At 44.6% G+C, this 24734-nt stretch overlaps 1 protein-coding gene across 1 annotated transcript in view; it reads left to right on the top strand.

Moving 5' to 3' along the window:
• Nucleotides 1-2231: 2231 nt before the first annotated feature.
• ST8SIA1 (ST8 alpha-N-acetyl-neuraminide alpha-2,8-sialyltransferase 1) overlaps nt 2232-24734 on the top strand; it is a 171277-nt gene continuing 148774 nt past the window's right edge. The window contains exon 1 of the mRNA XM_068972055.1: nt 2232-2467. Within this exon, the coding sequence (XP_068828156.1) occupies nt 2232-2467 (236 nt within the window). The remainder of the gene's footprint in view (nt 2468-24734) is intronic.

Genomic DNA, 24734 nt, shown 5'->3' on the forward strand with positions numbered 1-24734 from the left:
GATTTGAAAGAGCTCAACTGGAATTCCATCCCCTCCACTAGCTTTGTTCATAGTGATGCTTTCTAAGGCCCACTTGACTTCACATTCCAAGATGTCTGGCTCTAGATTAGTGATCACATTATGATTATCCAGGTCGTGAAGATCTTTTTTGTACAGTTCTTCCGTGTATTCTTGCCACCTCTTCTTAATATCTTCTCCTTCTGTTAGGTCCATACCATTTCTGTCCTTTATCAAGCATGAAATGTCTTTGCATGAAATGTTCCCTTGGTATCTCTAATTTTCTTGAAGAGATCTTTAGTCTTTCCCATTCTGTTGTTTTCCTCTATTTCTTTGCATTGATCGCTGAAGAAGGCTTTCTTATCTCTTCTTGGTATTCTTGCTATGCTAATTAAGACTTTCAAAATACTCCAGACTCTCTGTGCTGTTTATGGTTGAGAGGTAGTAAACCATCATGTGCATAGTGGCAGGTGTGTGGATAATCCTGTCACACAAGCTATTCTGCTAACAGAGAGGTTTTACCTGAGACACCCTTCTCACGCCCAGGAATTTTTATTGACTGGAGCTGCAAGTTAACTCCTTCTCGGAGAGAGGTGGTGGGGGGACAGCCCCTGGTAAAGTTAGAGGTGTAGGTTAGAGCATGAAACAGTAAAGTAGGCAGACTCTGGTTTTGGGGGTAGATGCTTGGGAACAGGGGGTTTCCTGAGGCTCAATCTTGCCTTTGTATGAGGAAGCCTCCTTCCTCACGACCTTTGCCACAGGAGGAGTTCCTCAGGCTGGCTCCCGGAACCACCCGCCCAGGCGGCGCTTTTCCAAGGTTAGGGTTGCGATAAGCTGGTCGATTGAGCTAGAAACACTTCGAGGAACAGACGGCCCTGTCGTCTAACACGGAGAGAAGGCGACCACGCCTCCAAGGCATTGTCACGTCCCGAGGTCAGCTTGCTTGGCTACCAGCTGACCTCACATCTGAATGCGGCAGTGCCTTTCCCCGCAGGGCGGAGGCGAGGCAGAGGACCCCGGGGTGCAAGCACCTCCTCGTGGGCGCGCGCGCGTGCGCGCGGGCCCGCAAGCCCGCGAGCGTGTGTGCCTGTCTGTGCGCGCGCACCGGGACCGCTGGAGCCGCGGCTTCGGGACCGGGGAATGGGGGTGGGGGCCCAGCAAGGACTCAGTCTCCGCCGGCCTCCTCGCGCCTCACTGCGGGTTAATAACCAACCAGTTAGAGAGAGCCGAGGGTGACGGCGGCGGGGTGACAGCCCCGGCGAGCCGGCTGTGTGTCGGAGAGTCAGGCTATCCGCCAGCCTCGGCCACGCTCAGGGATTTGAATATATACATTTTGGGGGAGGGGGATTATTATTATTGTTTTTATTTTACTGTTTGACTCTACCTCCGGAGGGACCAGAGCGGGAGAGGGGAGTTCGCTCTCCAGCCGAGCGTCGCGGATCTGAACGGGTCAAAGGAGGCAATTTTGCGGGTGGGGGAAGGAGGGGAGACCTTGATTTCCACCAATCCCCGGGCGTGTGTCTGCGAAGTCCCGGGCGCCGCGGAAGGCTGCGGCGCGCCGCTGAATTCACTGATGAGAGCGAGTTCTTTTCTTCTGCGGGAGGGGTGGGGAGCGGGGGTCCTGGCAAGCCAGGAGGAGAAGCCCGGGGCGGGCTAGCGGTCCCGGCCGCCGTGGAAATTTCCAAGGACTTGGCGCGTCTAGGGGGTGGCGTGGGGCGGGCGGGGGGGCTGCCTGGCGGCTCAGCAGAGCGGGAGGCGGGGAGAGGCAGTGAAGGGCGCAGGAGCATCGCTCGGAAGGGGACGCCGCGGGCCAGATGTCTGGGAGGGAGCCGAGCCTCTCCCCGGACCCACGCCGAGGGCGACGGTGATGCTGCAGAACCGGCGGGAGCAACACCTCGCCGCCGCCCCCCCCCCCTTCCCCGGGCTCTCGGAGACCCAGGCGCCCGCCTTCTGCAGGGAGAAACGACCATGGCCGTAGCTCGTGACTTGCTCCCTGGCCACTTACCCTAGCAAGACATCCTTGGAAAAAGTTGCATTGGAAAAAAATATCTTTGCGCTGACCTTTGGGGTTCTGGGCGCCCAAGGAGCGGGCGTCCCAGTGCGTGCAAGAAAGCGGAAGGTGTGTGTGCATGGGGGGCCGGCAGTGGGGGAACCCTCCGCCGCCTCTGCGCCTAGCCTGGTGCTGAGGCTCCGGCCCTCGCTCCCAACCCCCACCCCGGGACCCCGGGGCTGCGATGAGCCCCTGCGGGCGGGCCCGGCGACACACATCCAGAGGGGCTATGGCCGTCCTGGCGTGGAAGTTCCCGCGGACCCGGCTGCCCGTGGGAGCCAGTGCCCTCTGCGTTGTGGTCCTCTGTTGGCTCTACGTCTTCCCTGTCTATCGGCTGCCGGACGAGAAGGAGATCGTGCAGGGAGTCCTGCAACAGGGCACTGCGTGGAGGAGAAACCGGACGGCCGCCGGAATCTTCAGGTACTCTTGCCCTAGCGGCTCCACCCCACTCGTGTCCTTTTCTCCCCGGGGCGCCGAGGACAGGGTCACCGGCGAGGACTGCCTCGCAGCGGCCCTTTCATCCTCCTCCCTTTCTTTGTCGTTCCCCAACCTGGAGACGGTAGTCAGGGGGCCTTTCCCCAGCCCTTAACCCCGAGAGATGTGCGGACACCTGTCCTGGCCATGGAAAGAAAGTCTTTTCGCCTTTTTTCCTAAGCTTGAGTGGTGGTCAGCGATTTGCCGATGACCGAGGGGAAGAAGAAGCTAGGCTAACTTTGTCCCTTGAACTTAATGAGAATGTATCTTAGGCTATGTAGAAGTTCAGAGCAGTGGAGAACTAGAAGCAGGTACCAGGCATCTTCCTGAGGTTTGGTGAATGCTTGGTAAGAGAAGTCGCTAACGAGGGAGTCGTGGACAATGAAAACACGGACACCCAGCCTGGCTCCGCTGCTTTGTGCAGTGAGCCCATAATAAACACAGGACACTCGTTGATAACCCTAGCTGCTAAAGAGTCAGGGACTAGGTGATTTTTATTGGGGCTTTATCAGCTTTCTAATAATGGATATTATATCCTCATTGTACCCCCCGCCCCCCCAAACTAAATCTTCAGAAGGAGGAGTTAATTTCCCCCAAGGTCATGTACCTTTGCGGGATCAGAGCTGGAATTTTTGTCACAGAAAGCAATTTTGCTCGGCTTACACGGTGGCTGTCTTCTGGTGACCGGGAGGTTGCTTTAGGCAGGGGGTTGAAATCAGAAAACATACAAAACTAAAATCAGCCTGGAAATCAGAACTCTGAGGATCACTCAGAGGTCGAAGTTTCCCTTCCTTTCTGGGACGTTCAGGTTAAGGGTCTAAAAATGAGTTCTTGGCAGGAGGGACTGTGCGGGAAGACTGGAGGTGAGGCAGACCTCCTTCCCTCTGCTTCTTCTCGGTCCTCCTGGTCATGTTGAAGGGACACCCTGGTGCTTCTCTCACTGTCAGGGGCCCCTTTCACCTTCAGTCCCTTCAGCTGAAGATGCTGCGCTTGGCTCTTCCAGGGATGGTGCGATCTAGGGATATGGAGGGAGTAGACAGTGCTTTCCTATGCGGAGCAAAGGAGTATAGGGCCAGGTGAGAACCAACTGAAACAGTTTCACGGCTGTTACAAATGCTCGAAACATCTGTAAATTAAAAAAGAAAACAAACAAACTTTGGAAACATATGGTTTCCCTCCCTCTCTCAGGCCTGCTCCTGGGAAGAAGGTCAAAGAGGTAACAGCCAATCCTTGCAGGCAAAGGCAGCGGAATTCTCTAAACTGGGAATTTCCTTTGCTCTCTTTAGAATTCTGCTATCATTAAGTTTAAAAATAACTCCACTCCCCTTAAAAATATATAAGAGCTCATTTTCTCTCACCTTCATGGTATTGATTGTTCTACTCAAAGGGCATAGCATGCAGCAGTTCTTTGCTCTAAAGACAGAAAGCACTTTCATTTCAAGTAATATAAGGAAATGAGTTCAGAACTTCCCATTCGTTTGCAATGAATGAGCCCATTTTTTTGTATAGAAGGAGCAAGAATGAAGCTCTGTTAGAGACTGGATTTCTTTCGGAGGACATCATCAAGAGGAAAATGCTTCATTTTCTGAGAAGCCCAGGCAGGTTGTTCCTGAGACACACTTGCCTCTTGCTGTCTGTAGCCTGGGGTGATGTTCAGTGTGCTTGGCTGGCATGTGGGCTATTCTTTCTGTGCAGAGAATTACTTATGAAAATCCACATGAATTTGATCAGACTTAGGGAGATAGTGGAGGACAGGGAAGTCTTGCGTGCTACAGTCCATGGGGTCGCAAAGAGTCGGACACGACTTAGCGGCTGAACAAGGACAACAAATAAAAACTGCATGAACACATATCCCTCAAAGTTAGTGTTTAGGAAACTGTGTAAGAGGTACCGTTGAATGCATGCTGCTTGACTCAGGCAGTAAAGAATCTACCTGCAGTGCAGGAGATCCGGGTTCGATCCCTGGATCAGGAAGATCCCCTGGATAAGGGAATGGCAACTCACTTCAATATTCTTGCCTGGAGAATCCCATGGATAGAAGAGCCTGGCGAGCTGAAAAAGAGTTTGGGCTTCAGAGTCGAATCCTGAGTTTATAGACTGCCATGACTAGGTAAACAGCAGAGTATCTTTAGCAAATTACTCTATCTTTTTGAGTTTTAGTTTTATTATGAATAAATGGAGATAATAACATCTACCTTGCAGAGTTGGTGTAAAGTTTAGATAGGAAAAAAACAAAACAAAACAAAACACTGACTGCCAGTATCTGGCACATATAACCAGTCAATAGTATCATTCCAGTTGTTATAAATTGTAAATTGTAGGTTATATATGTTACAACTTAAATAAGGACACTTGGCCACGCCAGAAGAACTTGGAATGTTTCACCTGGCAGATTTGCAAATAATCATTATTAGTCCTTATATGCTCCACTGCTCTCCCCGCCTTTACACTGAAGCTAATAAACAGGGAGGAGGATTTTGAAAGATAGTCCAAGTATCATTGTTTGTTAAGTCTTTTCTTTTTTTTTACTCTAAATGATTGATTTTTTAACATCTGGATCGTTAGTATGTAGATAATAGTGTTGTTCAGTCTCTCAGTTATGTCTGACTCTTTGTGACCCCCACGGACTGCAGCACGACAGGCCTCTCTGTCTATCACCATCTTCCGGAGTTTGCTCAAATTCATTTCTATTGAGTCGGTGATGCCATCCAACCATCTCATCCTCTGTTGTACCCTTTTCCTCCTGCCCTCAATCTTTCCCAGCATCAGGGTCTTTTCTAATGAGTCAGCTCTTCGCATCAGGTGGTCAAAGTATTGGAGTTTCAGCTTCAGCATCAGTCCTTCCAATGAATATTCAGGATTTATTTCCTTTAGGATCAACTGGTTTGATCTCCTTGCCATCCAGGGACTCTCAAGAGTCTTCTCCAACACCACAGTTCAAAAGCATCAATTCCTTGGTGCTCATCCTTCTTTGTGTCCAGCTCTCACATCCATACATGACTGCTGGAAAAACCATAGCTTTGGCTAGACAGACCTTTGTTGGCAGAGTGATGTCTCTACTTCTTAATACACTGTCTACGTTTGCCATGTGGTGGTGGTTTAGTTGCTGAGTCTTGTCCAACTCTTGCAACCACATGGACTGTAGCCTGCCAGGCTCCTCTGTTCATGGGATTCTCTAGGCAAGAATGCTGGAATGGATTGCCATTTCCTTCTCCAGGGTATCTTCCTGACCCTGAAATCAAACCGGGGTCTCCTGCACTGCAGGCAGATTCTTTACTGACTGAGCTGTGACGGAAGCCCTGTGAGCTATGACATTTGTCATATGTTTGTTAAATATGAAACAACTCAGCCAGAAGCCTTTGTTGTGTTAAGGAGACACAACTTTGGCAAACAGGTATCTGTTTTCCAGTCTGACAAATCTTCTGCACACATACAAACACATGTACATAAATGTACAATGTACACTTATGTGTGGGAATATGTACACATTTATCCATAAACTGTGGAATGATGTACATATATGTATTGACGTAAATACATATATTCATATATGTATGCACGCACACTAAGTCTTTGTGATGCTATGAACTGTGGCCCACCAGGCTCCTCTGCCCATGGGTTTCTCTGGGTGAGAATACTGGAGTGGGTTGCCATGCCCTCCTCCAGGGGATCTCGCTGATCCATGGATCGAATCCCCAGCTCCTGTGGCTTGTGCATTGCAGGCGATTCTTTACCACTGAGCCACCGGGGAAGCCCATATTCATATATACACACATGCAAATAATTGCAGCCAGTCAGTCGACCCATATTTAATGAGTGACTACAGTGCACCAGATGTGAGTTAGGATAGCAGTGGACAGGATGGACAGCTGCTTTCTCCGAGACAGCTTGCCTCCTCCTGGGTGGTGACTGACAAAAACATATGAGGAAAGAATGTGATGGTTTAAAGTCTTGTAAAATACTGTGAGGACGAAAGAAAGTGTTTGCTTAGGTTTATAAGCATCGGAACTTCAGATTCCATTTTGCCTTTTGTGCTTCCACTTACTTTTGTGATTTTCTTCTCCAAGCTTAGAGTTTGTTAAGTGCTGATCCCTCAGGGGGGAACTTTGACAAATCCCCCGGGAGGATGGGGAGCAGCAAGAAAGCAACCAAGCTTTAGGAGTGTTGCTAAACACAAAGTTTCCCTCTCATCCACATAGCGGTAGAAAGATACATAAATCAGTTCACCCTATCATAGAAACTTAAACTTTCTAGGCAACTCTTGCTGCTTCTGATTAAACAGTCAGGTAGTATGTTCTGTGTTGTGTGCTCAGACGTGTCCTACTCTTTGGGACCCCATGTACTGCAGCCCACCAGGCTCTTTTGTCCAGGGGATTTCCCAGACCAGAATACTGGAGTGGGTTGCCATTCCCTTCTCCAGGGAATCTTCCCTGATCCAGGAATTGAACCCGCATTTTCTGCATCTCTGGCATTGGCAAGTGGATTCTTTACCACTGAGCCACTTGGAAGGTCCTTAAGTAGCGAGAGGAGAGTGGCATTTGTGTCTTCTGTTGGGTCCTTACCCATTGTGTTTGTTCCTCAGAAATAAGCTTCTGTTCAGGGTTTATGTGCAAGGCTTTATTCTTGGCACCTGACTTGGCAACAGTGACAACAAAGCCAAAGAATTATCAGGCCCTTGTTATGTGCGTGGCACTATGTTCAGTTCAGTTCAGTTGCTCAGTCCTGTCCAACTCTTTGTGACCCCACGGACTGCAGGATGCCAGGCCTCCCTGTCTATCATCAGCTCCTGAAGTTTACTCAGACTTATGTCCATTGAGTAGGTGATGCGATTGAGCCATCTCCATCCTCTGTCGTCTCCTTCTCCTCCTGCCTCCAATCTTTCCCAGCATCAGGGTCTTTTCAAATGAATCAGCTTGTCACATCAGGTGGCCACAGTATTGGAGTTTCAGCTTCAGCATCAGTCCTTCCAATGAATATTCAGGACTGATTTCCTTTAGGATGGGATGGTTGGATCTCCTTGCAGTCCAAGGGACTCTCAAGAGTCTTCTCCAACACCTCAGTTCAAAAGCATCAATTCTTCGATGCTCAGCTTTCCTTATGGTCCAACTCTCACAGCCATACATGACTGCTGGAAAAACCATAGCCTTGACTAGACGGACTTTAGTTGGCAAAGTAATATTTCTGCTTTTTAATATGCTGTCTAGGTTAGTTGTAACTTTCCTTCCAAGGAGTAAGTGTCTTTTAATTTCATGGCTGCAATCAATCATCTGTAGTGATTTTGGAGCCCAGAAAAATAAAGTCTGACACTGTTTCCACTGTTTCTCCATCTATTTGCCATGAAGTGATGGGACTGGATGCCATGATCTTACTTTTCTGAATGTTGAGCTTTAAACCAACTTTTTCACTCTCCTCTTTCACTTCATCAAGAGGCTGTTTAGTTCTTCTGCACTGTCTGCCATAAGAGTGGTGTCATCTGCATATTTGAGGTTATTGATATTTCTCCAGGCAATCTTGATTCTAGCTTGTGCTTCATCCAGTCCAGCATTTCTCATGATGTACTCTGCATACAAGTTAAATAAGCAGGGTGACATTTGACGATTTGGAACCAGTCTGTTGGTCCATGTCCAGTTCTAACTGTTGCTTCCTGACCTGCATACAGATTTCTTAAGAGGCAGGTTAGGTGGTCTGGTATTCCCATCTCTTTCAGAATGTTCCACAGTTTATTGTAATCCGCACAGTCAAAGGCTTTGGCATAGTCAATAAAGCAGAAGTAGCTGTTTTTCTGGAATTCTCTTGCTTTTTCCATGATCCAGCGGATGTTGGCAATTTGATCTCTGGTTCCTCTGCTTTATCTAAAACCAAGTTGAACATCTGGAAGTTCATGGTTCACATATTATTGAAGCCTGGCTTGGAGAATTTTGAGCATTACTTTACTAGCATGTGAGATGAGTGCAATTGTGCAGTAGTTTGAGCATTCTTTGGTATTGCCTTTCTTAGGGATTGGAATGAAAACTGACCTTTTCCAGTCCTGTGGCCACTGCTGAGTTTTCCAAATTTGCTGGCATATTGAGTGCAGCACTTTCACAGCATCATCTTTTAGCATTTGAAATAGCTTAACTGGAATTCCATCACTTCTACTAGCTTTGTTCATAGTGATGTTTCCTAAGGCAGTATGTTAAGTGTTTTAAATATCCTGTCTAATTTAATTCTCCTAAAAATGTTATATAAATGGGTACAGTACTATCCATTGTTTACAAAGATGAATGTGCCCTGGTCCCTGCCATCAAAGGACTTGCTGTCATCCTGTGGGACAGGCATGTATGTATATAATCAACCAATGTCTTGGCAATAGAGCTGTTAAAGACAGACAGCATAACAGAGTGAAAAAGTTTCAGATTGTGGAGCTATCAGCACATGCTTGGAGCTCCCTGTCTGGTTGTATGACCGCTGGTAAGTTCAACTCTCAGAGCTTTAAAATGGGGCTTGTAGTCATTTCTTACAGGTTTATTGTGAAAATTACCTGATAGCATACAGATAGCACTTAAAAGCATGTTGCTTGCTTCATACCTGTGTTTAATAAGTGATCCTTACAACAGTTAAAATACAAAGCAAAGGGCTGGGGAAATTCACAGAACTTGGCGCTTGATTCTGCGGAAGGAGGGAAGCTGAAAGGGAGTGGTATTTGTACTCAGGCTTGAAGGTTGTTGGGATGGGGAAGTAGTGAGAGAGGGCAAAGGATGTTCCAGGCAGAGAGGACACCAGTAGTGAGAGCGGGCAGATGACGAAGGGTCAGGTGTGTGCTTCCTGCCTGGAAAGTCTTTAAGTTGCTAGTCTTTAAGTCTTTAAGCAGTTATAGCTTTCTGCACTTTCCTTTCTGTCCTTGGTTTTAATCTATGGTTTCGAGAAGCTTTGGGTGTTTCCACAGCTGCCCTGGTGAGTGCAGAAGGCATTGGGTGGTGGTAGTGAGGGGATGAGAGGGGGGTGCAGACGTCTGTGCATATGGAATGTAGGTTCATGTTTGTTAAGTGTGGAATTTGTGGAATTCACTGCAAAGGTCATTTAGGAAGAAGATGGTTTAATAAATTTGGTGCTTAATGAAAATAAACTGCCATTACATTGCAGATTCACACGTGAAAAAACTTGACCAGCAATGACCGTGGTGGGGTCAGTTTAGTCAGTAAGTTGTGTCTGACTCTTTTGACCCCATGGACTGTAGCCCTGCAGGCTCCTCTGTCCATGGAATTTCCCAGGCAAGAATAATGAAGTGGGTAGCTATTTCCTTCTCCAAAACAGCAAAAATAAGTCATTAACATTGCTTGGACTCATGATATATATCAGCTCCTGTTCTTAGTGCTTGTATGGGTTATCTTGTTTTTCCATAGCTATTTTATAAAGTTTCCATTTTATATTTGTACGTTGTTTGTTTTACAGTTGAGGAAATGGAGGTTCAGAGAGAACCATTAGTGAAGTGATGGGGTTGGGATTCCACCTAGAGCTGTTAGACTCTAAGCTTATGCTTGCTCCCTGATAATCTTGGGGAAATGAAGCATTGCTGATGTCTCTTACGATCTGGCCATGATTACTTTTCTGCCATCATCTTTCATCAGTATTCCCCTTTATGATTTAGTCAGATTGATAAAGGATATAGTCCCTGGAACAAGCCAGGCTGTGTTGGTTTTGCTTGTACCATACCTTCTACCTGAAATCTTTTCTTTCAAGACCACAAGGTCCAGGCTTCACGGGGCCAATCCTTACTCCTATCTCCGTAGTGCCTAATAGTGGTTAAGAACAAAGTTTCCGAAGTTGGCTGTGTTCAGATCCTGATTCCACCATTTGTTTTGTTCTTGAGCTAATCAGCCTTCATGGTCCATTTCCTCACACGTAAAGGCTGGCTTTTTGTAGAAGTGTTATGAGCTTTAAAATAGATAGTGCGTTGAACATGCTGAGAACTGTTTCTGGCATATAGGGTTGGCCCTTTGTGTCCACAGTTTCCATATCTGTGGGTTCCACCTCAACGGGCTGAACCAGCTTCGGGTCGAAATTCAAGACCTGCAGTTGGCTGAATCCTTGGATGCAGAATCTGCAAATACGGAGGGCAGACTCTACTAGCCATTGTACATAAGGGACTTTGGCATTGGGGAATTTTGGGAGCCGGGTGGGGTTGGGAGGGGAGGGAGCTGGGATGGAGTCCTGCAACCAATCCCTCGAGGGTACCGACCGAGCGTGATAAGTGCTTAGTTCACATTAACTTCCCTCAGGGTAGCTTTCCTTCCTTCTCCCCCAGGCTGTGTTAGACTCTTCTGCTTTAAAACAAACCAAAGAAAACTAACAAGGAGAAAACATGATGCCTATTATTGCATTTTTTCCCCGCTGACCCAAAATATCTGCCATTGTTTCTACCACTATTACCATAGAAGGTGCTGGAACCACAAAAGTGAATTTAACAGAATCCTTACTTTCCTGGAGATTTATAGGCTGATGAGGGGAGACATAATAAACAGATAATCTGGTAATTTCTCAAGCTGTATTAAAAATACCAGTTTATTTGTCTGCCTTTTCTGCCAGCTCCTTCATATTTGCATACCTGGAGCTGAGCATGGTTACTGTCACACTCGTTTTCCTTGGGTTCCTGAGTGAGTGAACATTTTATAAAGGAGTGGGCCCAGTTAGCCAGTCAGTTCACCAGCAAGGATTTATTGAGGTTCGACACTCTGCTTGGCTGTGTGGGGTCAAAGGAGTAAACAGCATCCTCTGTAATTTCTAGGCGTTCTTCCTCTAGAACAGTTTCCTAGTCTTAGCACTACTAACACCCATATGTGTGTGTTTGTGTGTGTGTTTGTGTTGTGTGTGTGTGCTCAGTAGTGTCTGACTCTTGGTGACCCCATGGACTGTAGCCCACCAGGCTCTTCTGCCCTTGAGATTCTCCAGGCAGGAATACTGGAGTGGATTGCCATGCCCTACTACAGGGGATCTTCCCCACCCAGGGATCAAACCTGTGTCTCCTGTCTCTCCTTTAATGGCAGGCGATTCTTTACCAACTGTGCCGCCTGGGAAGCCACTAACATCCTAAGGTGGATAATTCACTGTTCTGGCGGGTTGTCCGGTACATTGTAGAATGTTCAGCAACACCCATGTCTTTTGTCCACTGAATGAAACAACCAGATGTGTCTGCAGACTTAGTAAAATGTCTCCTGTGGTGGGGCAGAACGGCCCCTGGTTAGGAATCACTACTTTAGAGAAACAAAACCAATCCAGTTGACAGGATTTAAGAAATCCAGAAAACATTGTGGAATTAACAGTGAAATGAAAACTGCAAACTGTGGATACTCTGACTACCAAAAGAGGAGTGAATGAATGGTACTTTGATAGATGGCCAGGTCTTGGTTAGGGAAGGGTAGTGAACCCTGGGACACATTTGGGGAGATTTATGATAAGCATCTGTGTCTTTTGAAAGCTTGTATGTGAGCTTGTCAGTGGCCCCCTTAGACCTTGGTGAGAGCAGCCCATGCTTCATGTCCTATGTTTCGGGGAAGCTCGCTTGGCTCTTTTCTAGTCTCACCCCTTCTCAGTCAGGCAAGGCTCAATGGGGTCACTGTAGCCTGCTTGCTGTCAGGGAGCGTTTCCCCCTTCTCCATCCTAAGGGTGGCTTGCCCCACTGCTGTGTGCACTCCTGGACCCCCAGACAAGGAACAGCTCTTTGCAAGAATGGGAGGCTGTGAGAACAACTTGCCTATGGGGCCAGGGGGATTCATGTGTACACATGTGGGGAGAAGGTCTCCTTGTGTTGCCATGTTTCGATATGAAATACCCTGGGATTTGAGAGGCCTCAATTTGAATCTGGCATTCCAGGTTGTCTTATAGGTATGTTTGTCCAGGGAAAAGATTAGGAGAGAATATATATTTTACTTGTTTGTTAATGTGATTATAACTTTTAATTAAATATTAGACACATTTGTAATACCTTTGTCTTCTGCCTTGCAAGTAGGGTCTTTTTCTTTTTTTTGCAGTGTGAGAGCCTATTTGTCTTCATTTTGCAGAGGCGTGTTTAGGAAGCTAGTTGGATCAGCTGGATAATTGTATATGTTAGTCTAGAGCATGGCCAGTTTGTCTTCTGACAGAGTTCTGTTTGGAAGCCAGAGATGTTGTATCAAACTAAGAACATGCAGGTTGGAACCTGCTAAAGGAGGCAACATAAGCTTCCCACTGGGAGGGCAGGTACCTCCGTCAGCATCCAGTTCCCATTTTGGGGAGGTGAAACCTATGGTCGAATTGATTTAGGACAAGGCTTTAATAACACTCAAAGGAGAGTCCAAGATATGTTACTTACAGATCTAAGAAGCCAGGGGGCGCTGTGAGCTGGGGGAGGGGCTGCCCTCCATCCCAGGCTTGGAGCGGGAGATAACGAGAGCAGTGTTGTTGCTATTGTTCAGTGGCTTAGTCGTGTCCGATTCTTTCCGACCCCATGGACTGCAGCACTCCAGGCTCCCTTGTTCTCCACTGTCTCCCTGAGTTTGCTCAAACTCATGTCTATTGAGTTGGTGATGCCATCCAACCATCTCATCGTCTGCTGCCCCCTTTTGCTTTCAGTCTTTCGCAGCATCAGGGTCTTTTCCAATGAGTGGGCTCTTCGCATCAGGCGGCCAAAGTATTAGAGCAGGGTAACAAGCATCTATTACTTATAAGGTGGTTGCGAGTGTGTGTGGGGGGGGGGGTGTCTGGAACTTTTCGTGGGCTTAAACTCTTAAGTGATTATTTTAAAAGGTGCCTGGGAAAAAGCAAAGAGGGAAGTTATGGCAGGCATCCTAAACTTCAGTCCTCATCAGAATGTTCGGACTCTTGAGTGTGAGCAGGGTTATCATACTGTAAAATGCCTAGGCAGCAACTCAGTAAAGCAGTTTTGTTTTTTTTCCCTCAAGGGTCATTTTTCTCATCACAGCTGTGAATCATTTTGGAAGTGATGCTGACTGTGTATCAATGCAGTCCTTAACAATGAAGTTGATCTATTTACAGGAAAATCCTTTTTAACTTTTTCATTCTATTTTGGCTCTTCTGGGAGCTGTGTGACCTTGGGCAAGCTGCTTAACCTCTCAGTTCCTTTGTTATGTCATCTGAAAAATGGTGTACTTTGCTAACCCACTTCCTAGGTTTATGATGTTAATTAAGGGAGATAATGAGTGTATGGTCTGTAGCCATCCTCAACCTGGCTTGGTGAGATGACAAAATGATTGTTCCCACCTGGAAAGAATCTGGACTTCAGAGCCCCAGAGAATCAGGTTTTAATCCCAATTCTGTCATTTATTAACTTTGTGACCTTGAAAAATTTATCTGGCTTTTCTGAGCCTTAGCTGTGGGTGGCAGTTTTTACCGTGAGAGTATTAGGTGCTGAATAATTGCTAATTATTAAGCCATAATGATGAGAAATGCTGCTTCCTGAGACACATCCTATGCCTATTATTACACTTTTAGTAATAGAATAGATGACAACAAAATGTGACCTTATCATATAGTTCTTCCATAGTGCTAGAATGAAGACTGCCGTAAAATGGCTAGGAGAATTTTAAGGGAGAGAGCAGGCCCCTGGCATAAATCACCAGTTCATTCATTCATTTAGTTATTCCTTTATCTATGTTTAGTAAATGCCTCCTGCGTGCCACTTAGGTGCTGGGATACATGATGAAAGTTAGACATAGTTTATGATTTTATAGAATTTACAGTTGCATCAAGTGTCATTAGTTAAGTCAGTAAGAAATTGAGTCATGTGTTCCAAGGGTGAGAGTTTGTTGTAAGTAATCATGCTGGGTTTTGAAGCAACCAATTTTCTCCCCTTTCTGTTGGACCGTCTTCTGGCTATGGCACTGCATGAGAGGGAATCAGCCAAGACCGTAAGAGCTGTGTCACTCCTTTAATTAGGTGCCAGGAGGAAGCTGAAATGAATTCAGAGCTACAGTTCTCCATTATTCAAGGCTTAAGTAACAGACTGCAAGCCAGAGATTTATTTCCAAGTGAATGTAATGAGAAAGGGCTTGTTTTAAACAAAGGGCTTGTTTCAATTATTGATAAGACAAATGTATACATGATTTTTATATCCCTCATGGTTATTTAAAGAATTTATAATGTTTATTATTGGTCTGATTTTGGAAGTCAGAGATACCGACTATAGGAAAATTTTAAACGTAGGATAAAGAAGTACTCATTGTGAACAGTTTTTTGTGTTTGCATGTGAATATATAACTAAATTGTATGTATTTTGTGTATTTGGTTTTCTATCCTTTTAAAATCATTCAGTGTTATATCTGTAACATTTTCTCATATAATTAATTTTTAACTTACAACCCATGATAGTTCTGTGATTTTCATTTTGGAAAAAGATTATTTACCTACGTTTTAAAAAAAATGTTATTGGAACAAATTACTTTCTTCAAAAAGATAGTTAAAAAGGATATTGACAGGATATGTTAGATTCTTTTAAAATTTCTTCATATATATTGTGAATAATGAATGTGTTAGTTGCTTACCCGTGTCTGACTCTTTGAACTATAGCCCACCAGACTCCTCCTGTCCATGGAATTCTCCAAGCAAGAATACTGGAGTGAGTTGCCATTCCCTTCTCCAGGGGATCTTCCCAACCCAGGAAATGAACTGGGGTCTTCTGCGTGGCAGGCAGATTCTTTACCGTCAGAGCTACAAGGGAAATACTGAATATGGAAAATCAAAAAGCCTCTTTAAAGAGTTCTTCTTTGCAAAGTTGACGCTTAATGATGAGAGCAGTACTGTTTTTATTTGTGGAAGTGACTGACATGTATTCACCCAAAGAGAAACATTTCTAATATTTTGGTATGTGTTCTTCTAGACTATTCATTCTATGCCTGTGTGTGTATACAATGAATTTGGACAGTACATTGTGAATATTTTTGTAGTAACAGTATATGTAGGTCTTCATCATCCCCTTTTAATGGCTGCAAGATTTTCCTTTTTTGGGAGAGTTTATTTAAGTAACCACTGTTACTGGATATTCATGTTGCAATTTCTCACCTATGTAAATAATGCTTTTGTGAACATCCTTGTATAATTTTAAGAATTTGTTTATTTTCTAAGTATAAATTTCTAAAAGTGGTTTCTTGATAGTTATTCCCCACTACCATCAGTTTTTTATAACTGGTTTGTTTGGTTGTTCACAGGAAATTTGACTTCGGCTAAGGGCAGATTTGAGTTTTCTTCCATTTCAGTGTGGATAGCAATTGTGTAAATAGTCAGGCATACAATGATTGTTAACATTAAATGATGAAATTCCCCTTAGGGAGTTTTCAAGAAGCCAAAGCAGCTAAGAAAGATTCCCACAAAGCAGGATACTTACAGAGGCAGTTTTCCCTTACTGAGCATTGCAGGCCTATTAATAGCTATGAGGAATTTATTTAGTGCAGTGGAGCATGTACCTTTATCTGCCATGGTTATCCTTCCCATTAGCATGGTCTGTCACGTACTTTTAAAAAGGAGGGCCTTATTTTGTAAATAAGTTCATTTGTATTGTTTTTTCAGATTCCCCATATAAGTGATATCATATACTATTTGTTTTAGTATGATCATCTCTAAGTCCATACATGTTCCTGAAAATAGCAATATTTCACTCTTTTTTATGGCTGAGTAATATTTCATCATAGAAATATGTGTGTGTGTATATATACATATATATATATTATATATGTACCTATATCATATCTTCTTTACCCATTCATCTATTGATGGACACTTAGGTTCTACATCTTGGCTATTGTAAGCAGTGCTGGTGTGAACACTGGGTTTCATGCATCTTTTTGAATTTGAGTTTTCATACTTTCTGGCAAGCAGACACACAGACGCAGAAAACAAACTTATGATTATGAAAGGGAAAGGAGTGGAGGGATAAATTAGGTGGATGGGATTAAGATTAAGATACATGCCACTATTTATAAAATAGATAACCAACAAGGGCCTACTATATAGCACAGGGAACCGTATTCAATATCTAGTAATAACCTAAATAGAAAAGAGTCTGACAAGAATATATATATATGTGTGTGTGTGTGTATGTGTGTGTGTGTGTGTGTGTACATACACACACACCCAACTGAAACACTTTGCTGTATATCTGAAACTAACACAATATTGTAAATCAAGTATAGTATTTTTTTTTAAAGCAGTGCCTTAATGAGATCATTTGTATCATTTTCCCAGGACTTAAGCAGTTAAATAAAGCTGTGATTTAAAAGGAAAAATGGAATTCCCTGGCAGTCCAGTGGTTAGAACTCTGCACTTTCACTGCCAAGGGCTCAGGTTCAGTCCCTGTCAGGGAAATAAGATCCCACATGCTGCATGATGTGGCTAAATAAATAATAAATGGAAAGAAAAGGAAAATGAACTTTTGCTTCATTATAGAGATTTCAAGGAAAATTGCAACTGTGTTAAATAAAGCAATTGTATTTTCTAACTCTGTTAAGAGTATTTTTCTTGCTCTTGTGCTTGAATCTGGAGCAGATTATAACCACATGAGTGGGGGCTGAAGGTGCAGTAAAAAGGCACAAAACCCTCACGATGATATTTGGCTGGGTTGGGCTTTTGGAGGTTGGGTGATGATGACTGAGTTGACATTGCCTGTCATTCCTGTCCATGTCCTTGTCCCCTTGCACCTTTTTGAAGCAACTTACACATTGTTGCTTTGGTGTTTCAGGGTCAGAGATTGAGTCTTGTTTTAATTTGTTTTAGATCCCTCATCACAGTCATTACAAATTTAAGAAGTATTTGTTGTCTGAATAAAGATACTAGATTGTCCACAGCTGTCTGAATACCTTTCAAGGGTAGTTTCTTTTGTGGCCTAAGAGTCCCTGTCATATATATTCACTCCCAAATCATTCATTCACTCCTCCACTCATTCCTTCCTTCAGCAAATATTTCTTCAGTGCTTTCTATGTGCTGGGCGCTGTTGCTAGGCCCTGGAAATAAAGAAGTTAGTCAGAAGGACATGGGCCTTCCTGCAGAGAACATGGAAGCACACAGTATTTATAGGAACAGCTATGGTCTCCAAACACCCTCTCAATTCCTTTTGTGGAGGAAAGCCAAATGCAGGTTGACCTTCACTTTCAGAACTGAGCTGTATATGTCTGTATTGAGTGGAGTCCAGAGAGGGCCCGAGTTCCTCCTCTGGCCCACTGAGGTTTTGACCTGAATGGAGAGATACACCCAGAGGTCTCCACACAGTTCAGTGATATAATATCTTTTGACTCTGGGTAAACTATGCAACATACGAGATGTCAGAGGGGAAAAGCTCTTTAAAGCATTGCTAAAAGATACATGAGGGGAAAGCACAACAGTCACTATGGAATAAAAGAGATGGAGTAGCCAGCTGGGTTGGATGAGCAGCTGATCTGCCCTCCTCCGGCCAGGCTGCCATAGTGAGAGGGAGCTCAACAGGACTTGGAGAGGCAGGAAGCAAGAGGTGTCCACTGGGATCGGGAAGCCTCAATTTGGGGGTAAAAACATGGTCATTTTATTCTTTTCCTACTCCGACTATGCCTTGTCAAATCTATCACTTAATCCTCACCCTTAATCCCCTTTAGGATGCCAATGGATCTGTGACCAACCTGGCCAGATTTTATCAATTTTATCCCACCTTGATTATTGGGATAGTCTTATTCTGGTATTTAGCTCAGTTATGTTGCTTTGCTTTTAAAGCACAACGAAAACTCTTGTGTGTCTACCACCTCTGCTAGCTTTGAGGGCTTCCCAGGTGGCACTTGTGGTAAAAAATCCACCTGCCCATGTGGGAGATGGAAGAGACTTGGGTTTGACTCCTGGGTCCAGAAGATCCCCTGGAGGAGGGCATGGCAACCCAGTCCAGTATTCTTGCCTGGAGAATCCCATGGACAGAGGAGCCTGGAAGGCTACAATCCATAGCGTTGCAAAGAGTTGGACATGACTGAGTGAGTGAGCACGCATGCACGCATCTGGAGTGGGAGTGTGCAGGGCACCCTCTGCTGCAGGGCACGCTCTGCTGCAGAGCCCCAGTCCATCCCCTGCCTGAGAGCTACTCCGTTCCCACTGTGCAGGGAGGACGAGACTATTTCACAGTCCTTCTCTTGGTGACTGCTGCTTTTCATGTGAACCCTGGTGGGCTGCCCACATCTTTTTTTTTTGGCTACACACCACCATTCAGTTCAGTTCAGTTGCTCAGTTGTGTCCGACTCTTCGTGACCCCATGGACTGCAACATGACAGGGTTCCCCTGTCCATCACCAATTCCTGGAGCCTATTCAAACTCATGTCTGTCGCGTCAGTGATGCCATCCAACCATCTCATCCTCTGTTGTCCCCTTCTCCTCCTGCCTTCAACCTTTCCCAGCATCAGGGTCTTTTCCAGTGACTCAGCTATTCGCATCAGGTGGCCAAAGTATTGGAGTTTCAGCTTTAGCAACAATCAGTCCTTCCAATGAATATTCAGGACCGATTTCCTTTAGGATTGACTGGTTGGAGCTCCTTGCAGTCCAAGGGACTCTCAGGAGTCATCTCCAACACCACAGTTCAAAAGCATCAATTCTTCGGTGCTCAGCTTTCTTTATAGTCCAACTCTCACATCCGTACACAACTACTGGAAAAACCATAGCTTTGACTAGACGGACCTTTGTTGGCAAAGTAATGTCTCTGCTTTTGAATATGCTGTCTAGGTTGGTCATAGCTTTTCTTCCAAGGAGCACCATACGCAGGCTCAGATGCCTGACTAGGGATCGAACTCGTGCACCTTGTAGTGGAAGTGTGATTCTTAATCCCTGGACCGCCAGGGAAGTCCTTGCCCATATCTTTTAAGAGCAAATTGTCCCTGTTCCTTTGCTTGCTGGGAAGTCTTCTAAGGTGGAAGAAAGATGCTGTCCTTGCCATACCAAAGGGAATTTCACCACCTTTCAGCCTCAGCCTCACCATATCTTTCCATGTCTGTTTCTTCTTCCCAGACAGCTCAGGACCAGCACATCAAAGTATCTGGGATGAAGTGACAGTTTCTTTTTTAATGCAGACCCTCAGGGCCTTGATAAGTGGTTCTTTTGTTCCCCCACCCCTCTTCTTCCCTAGTTGGCAGGGAAGGAGAGGGATGTCTAGCCTCTCTGTAGAGTGGGGAAGCAGGGGCATCATGGCAGAAATGGGACTGCTCATTCCCCCTATGCCTTCCAAGTGTGACTCAGTGGCATGGGGCCAGTGCTGCTCCTCTGACAGATACCGTCACTTCTAAGACTTGTAGAGAGGTGGCTGCTCTGACTTCTGGCAGCTTCTTGAACTTAAAAGATGGGGAACTTACTGCCCATTTTGGTCTCAGTTTTGGGCAATGATCATGATTCCCAGATAGAAGAAAAACCTTCATGTTTTGTTCTACTTGTGCCCTGGATGAGTTTGTGCATCCTTCTAAAACTCAGTTATTGTGTATTGTTTCTTAAAGGATCCTCATGGCCCCAGGAACAGTGAAATGTTCAACCTAGTTGATTCACTTTCATCCTGAGCGGGTGATCAAGGTCTCAAATCACAAAAGGCACCCATGCTCCCCTCCCTCTCATTTTGGGGGTTTACCACGAGTGTTTCCAACTGTTGCCTCATAGTTTAGGGTCACTGTCTGCTGCCAGTTGGTTCTCATTTGCTTTTCCTTTCACTTTATAAGCTTTGTTGTTGTTTAAAAGCTCTGTTGTTCAGTCACTCAGTCATGTCCAATTCTTTGAGACCCCATGGACTGCAGCACACCAGGTTTCTCTGTCCTTTACCATCTCCTGGAGCTTGTTCAAACTCATGTCCATTGAGTCGGTGATGCCATCCAACCATTTCATACTCTGTTATCCCCTTCTCCTCCTGCTTTCAATCTTTCCTACAATCAGGGTCTTTTCTAATGAGTCAGCTCTTTGCATCAGGTGGCCAAAGTATTGGGACTTCAGCTTCAGCATCAGTCCTTCCAATGAATATTCAAGGTTTATTTCCTTTAGGATGGACTGGTTGGATCTCCTTGCAGTCCAAAGGACTTTCAGTAGTCTTCTCCAACACCACAGTTCAAAAGCTTCAACTCTTCAGCACTCAGCCTTCATTATGGTCCAACTCTCACATCCATACATGATTATTGTAAAAACCATAGCTTTGACTAGATGGACCTTTGTCGGCAAAGTAATGTCTCTGCTTTTTAATAAGCTGTCTAGGTTTGTCATAGCTTTTCTTCCAAGGAGCAAGCGTCTTTTGATTTCACAGCTGCAGTCATGAAATAAAAGCTTGGGGAGTGTGAAATGAAAATATCTCCTGCCATATCAATAAATAAGAAATGTCACAGCCATCATCGAATTCTGGACTCCTAATGTGAATGAGGGCTCCCTAAACTACGACCCAGTGGATGCTGCCACCCACCAGGGTGATTGCTGAGGAGCTGAAGGAATGCAAGAAGCAAGATGAACAAGGAAACAGAATTGGCCCCAGATAACTTAAGTGCATATGAAAGGAATGAATTCAGAGAGCCCAGAGACTTGAATCTTCCCATATATAGAATGCTAAATTCCTTAACTTGATACCTGATCTTGTATGTTCAGACTGCCCCACTCCCTCTGTTGCGAACTGGAATATAGCCCGACTTCCTCTTCTGCCTCCTTGGAGCAGTTTTATGAGAGTTACTGACATGCTGTCTCCCTGGCTGGGAGTCCTAAACATTCCCACCAAATAAAATAACTGTACATTCAAGTTGTGACTATATTTTTTTAGTCGAGAGGGGACAGACTAACAAGTGTGTTGGCTTAAGCCAATCCTATGGAAGGATACCCCTCTGGCCAGGTACCCCCAGTCTTGATTATCCTGGGTGCTCCCTCTTCATCAGGGTAGGGGAGAGTCCCCACTAGTGCCTCAGCAGGGTTCTCTGACTCCAAGTTTTCTCCTTTTCTGTCTTTTTCATAGACATATAGTTGATTTACAGTGTTGTCATAGATGTGCAGCAAAGTGATTTATATATGTATATGTCTACTATATATCTGTATATTTATCTCTCTCTATATATATCTACTCCCAGGTGGTGCTAGTGGTAAAGAATCCGCCTTTCAGTGCAGGAGACATGAGGCATGGGTTCAATCCCTGGGTCAGGAAGATCCCCTGGAGAAGGGAATGGCAACCCACCCCAGTATTCTTGCTTGGAGAATCCATGGACAGAGGAGCCTGGCAAGCTACAGTTCATGGGGTCGCACAGGGTCAGACATGACTGAAGCAACTTAACATACATATATAGACACACACACACACACACATATACACATATTATTTTTCAGATTCATTTCCCTTAAAATATCATTAGAAAATACAGCATATAGTTCCCTGTGCTATACAGTAGATCCTTGTTGGTTATCTATTTTGTGTATAAGTAAGAGTTGACTCATTGGAAAAGACTCTGATGATGGGAGGGATTGGGGGCAGGAGGAGAAGGGGACAACAGAGGATGAGATGGCTAGATGGCATCACTGACTCAATGGACGTGAGTTTGAGTGATCTTCAGGAGTTGGTGATGGACAGGGAGGCCTGGCATGCTGCAATTCATGGGGTCGCAAAGAGTTGGACATGACTGAGCGACTGAACTGAACTGAATGTGTGTATGTTAACCCCAAACTTTTAATTGGTCCCTTCCCCTTCCCAGTTTTTTCTTTTCTTTTTTTCTGATGAGGCTGTGGTGTGGTAGTAGTGGGCCCTTGATTGCTAACGAACATGCCTCAAGCCCTCCTGGGGGACTGACCGCATATCTAGCGTCACTCTTGACTCAGAATATGGGTTACTTAGCATCTGTGTCTCCAGCTTTGGACTTCAACCTTAATTCCAGCATAAAATCCCACTGAAAATCTTGTTATGGAAAAAAGAGAACTTGTAGATAAGCCAGAAGATAGCTCCTGGTGTATCAGATTTCAAGATTTAGAACTTTAAGCAGTCTGAAAGATTCTCTTTACATTTTAAAAATAGAGATGCAATATGGAAAATTAAGTCTATATTAATTAGCATTTATTGAGCACCAGTTACATGCAAGCACTGTGTTAGATGCTCTCATATGCAATATATCCATCTAACCCTGAATTTTAAAATCAGCTCCATTTTTCAAACAGTAATGTTGATATTTTTAGAGTATTGTCATTATTTATTTTGTGTCTGCCATATGCCAAGCCCTGCTTTAAGCACTTTACACAGTGTTATCATTTAACATTCACAAATGCTCTGGGAGGGAGATATTATTGTCCTTATTTTATAAAGAAACAGGCTATGAGTAATTACTTGCCTAAGTCCATTTAGATTGTAGGTGGTGCTGAGAGCTAGCGTTTAATGAATCCTTACTATGTGTCAGATCCTCTTTTAAATACTTTTATGTGTGTTACCATCATCATAGGAGCTTTGTAAATTAGTCCTTCCTCATTCTGGAACCACACGAATTTATTGTTTTACATTTCTACAGAAGAGAAGTCTAACATGGGCCTCCTCTCAGTGGGCTTAGATCAAAGTGTCTGCAGGCTTCAGCTCTTTTTGAAGGTTCTGGAGGAGGGGCCATTTATTTCCTCTTTCAGGTGGCTGGCAGCATTCACTTCCGTGTGGTTGAAGGATGGAGGTCACCATTTCTTTGCTGGCTGCCAGTTGAAGACTGTCTTCAACTTCCAGAGGCTGTGTGCTCTTGCTTAGTCACTTAGTTGGGTCTGATTCTTTGTATTTCACCAGACTCCTCTGTCCATGGGATTCTCCAGGCAAGATGCAGCCGCATGGACTGTAAGTCCACCAGGCTCCCCTGTCCATGAGATTCTCCAGGAAAGACTACTGGAGTGGGTTGCCATTCCCTTCTCCAGGGAATCTTCCTGATCCAGGGATCGAACCCAGGGCTTCTGCATTGCAGACTGATTCTTTACCACCAGAGGCACCAGGGAAGCCCTAAAGGCCACCCTCATTCCTTGGCCTATGTTTCCCTTCTTTCTCCTTAAAAACTCCCAGGGACTTCCCTGGGGACGCGGTGGATGAGAATCCACCTGACAACGCAGGTGACTTGGGTTTGATTCCTGGTCCAGGAAGATCCGACATGCCGAGGGGCAGCTAAGCCATGAGACACAACTACCGAAACCTGCACCCCTAGAGCCTATGCAAGAGAAACCACAGCGACAAGAAGCCTGAGCACCGCAAGGAAGAGGAATCCCTGACTGCTGCAACTAGAGAAAGCCTGTGTGCAACAACAAAGGCCCAGTGCAAGCAAGTAAATAAGTAAACTAAGAAAAAGGAAAAACTCCCAAGAGCTGGTTGGGTTCCCCATCCCACCTCTCACCTCCTGCCCATGCCTTTTTTTAAGGTGATATTTTTAAAGAGCAGTTTTAGGTTCACAGCAAAATGGAGAAGGTTATAGAGATTTCCTACATATCCTCTCCCCCACATGTGAATAACATCCGTCATTATCACCATCCCCCACCAGAGTGGGACATTTGTTGCAGTTGATGAATTGACCTAATTACCCAAAGTCCATAGTTTAAAATTCACTCTTGGTGTTGTAGATCTTACAGGTTTAAATAAATGCATTATGACATGTATCCATCATTATAGGATCATACAGTGTACTTTCACTGCCCTATTAATGCTCTGTCTTTTCACCCCTGTCCTTTCCTCCCAACCCCTGGCAACCACTAATCTTTTACTGACTCCAGTTTTGCCTTTTCCAGAATGTCCTATAGTTGTGTATATACATATATATATATATATATATATATATGTATACACACACACACACACACACACACACACACACATATATATAACATCATATAGTATACGAGCTCTTCAGATTGGCTGCTGTCTTTTAGTAATGTACATTAATGTTTTTCCATATCTTTTCACAGCTTGACAGCTCATTTCCTTTTAGCCCTGAGTAATATTCCATTGTGTGAATCTATCACAGTTTATTCATCCATTCACCTACTGAAGGGCCTCTTGGTTGCTTCCAAGTTTTAGCAGTTAGGAATAAAGCTTCTATAAACATGCGTGTGCAGATTTTTATGTGGACATAAGTTTTTAAACTTCTGTGGGGTAAATATCAAGGAGTTTGGTTGCTAGATTGTATGGTCTGTGTGTGTGTGTGTGTGTGTGTGTGTGTGTATGTACTTAGTTGCATAAGAGTATGTTTAGTTTTGTAAGAAACTGTCCAGTTGCCTTGCAGGGTGGCTGTACCATTTTGCATCC

This window comes from Capricornis sumatraensis, chromosome 4 (assembly GCF_032405125.1).
Source record: "Capricornis sumatraensis isolate serow.1 chromosome 4, serow.2, whole genome shotgun sequence".
NCBI lineage: Eukaryota > Metazoa > Chordata > Mammalia > Artiodactyla > Bovidae > Capricornis > Capricornis sumatraensis.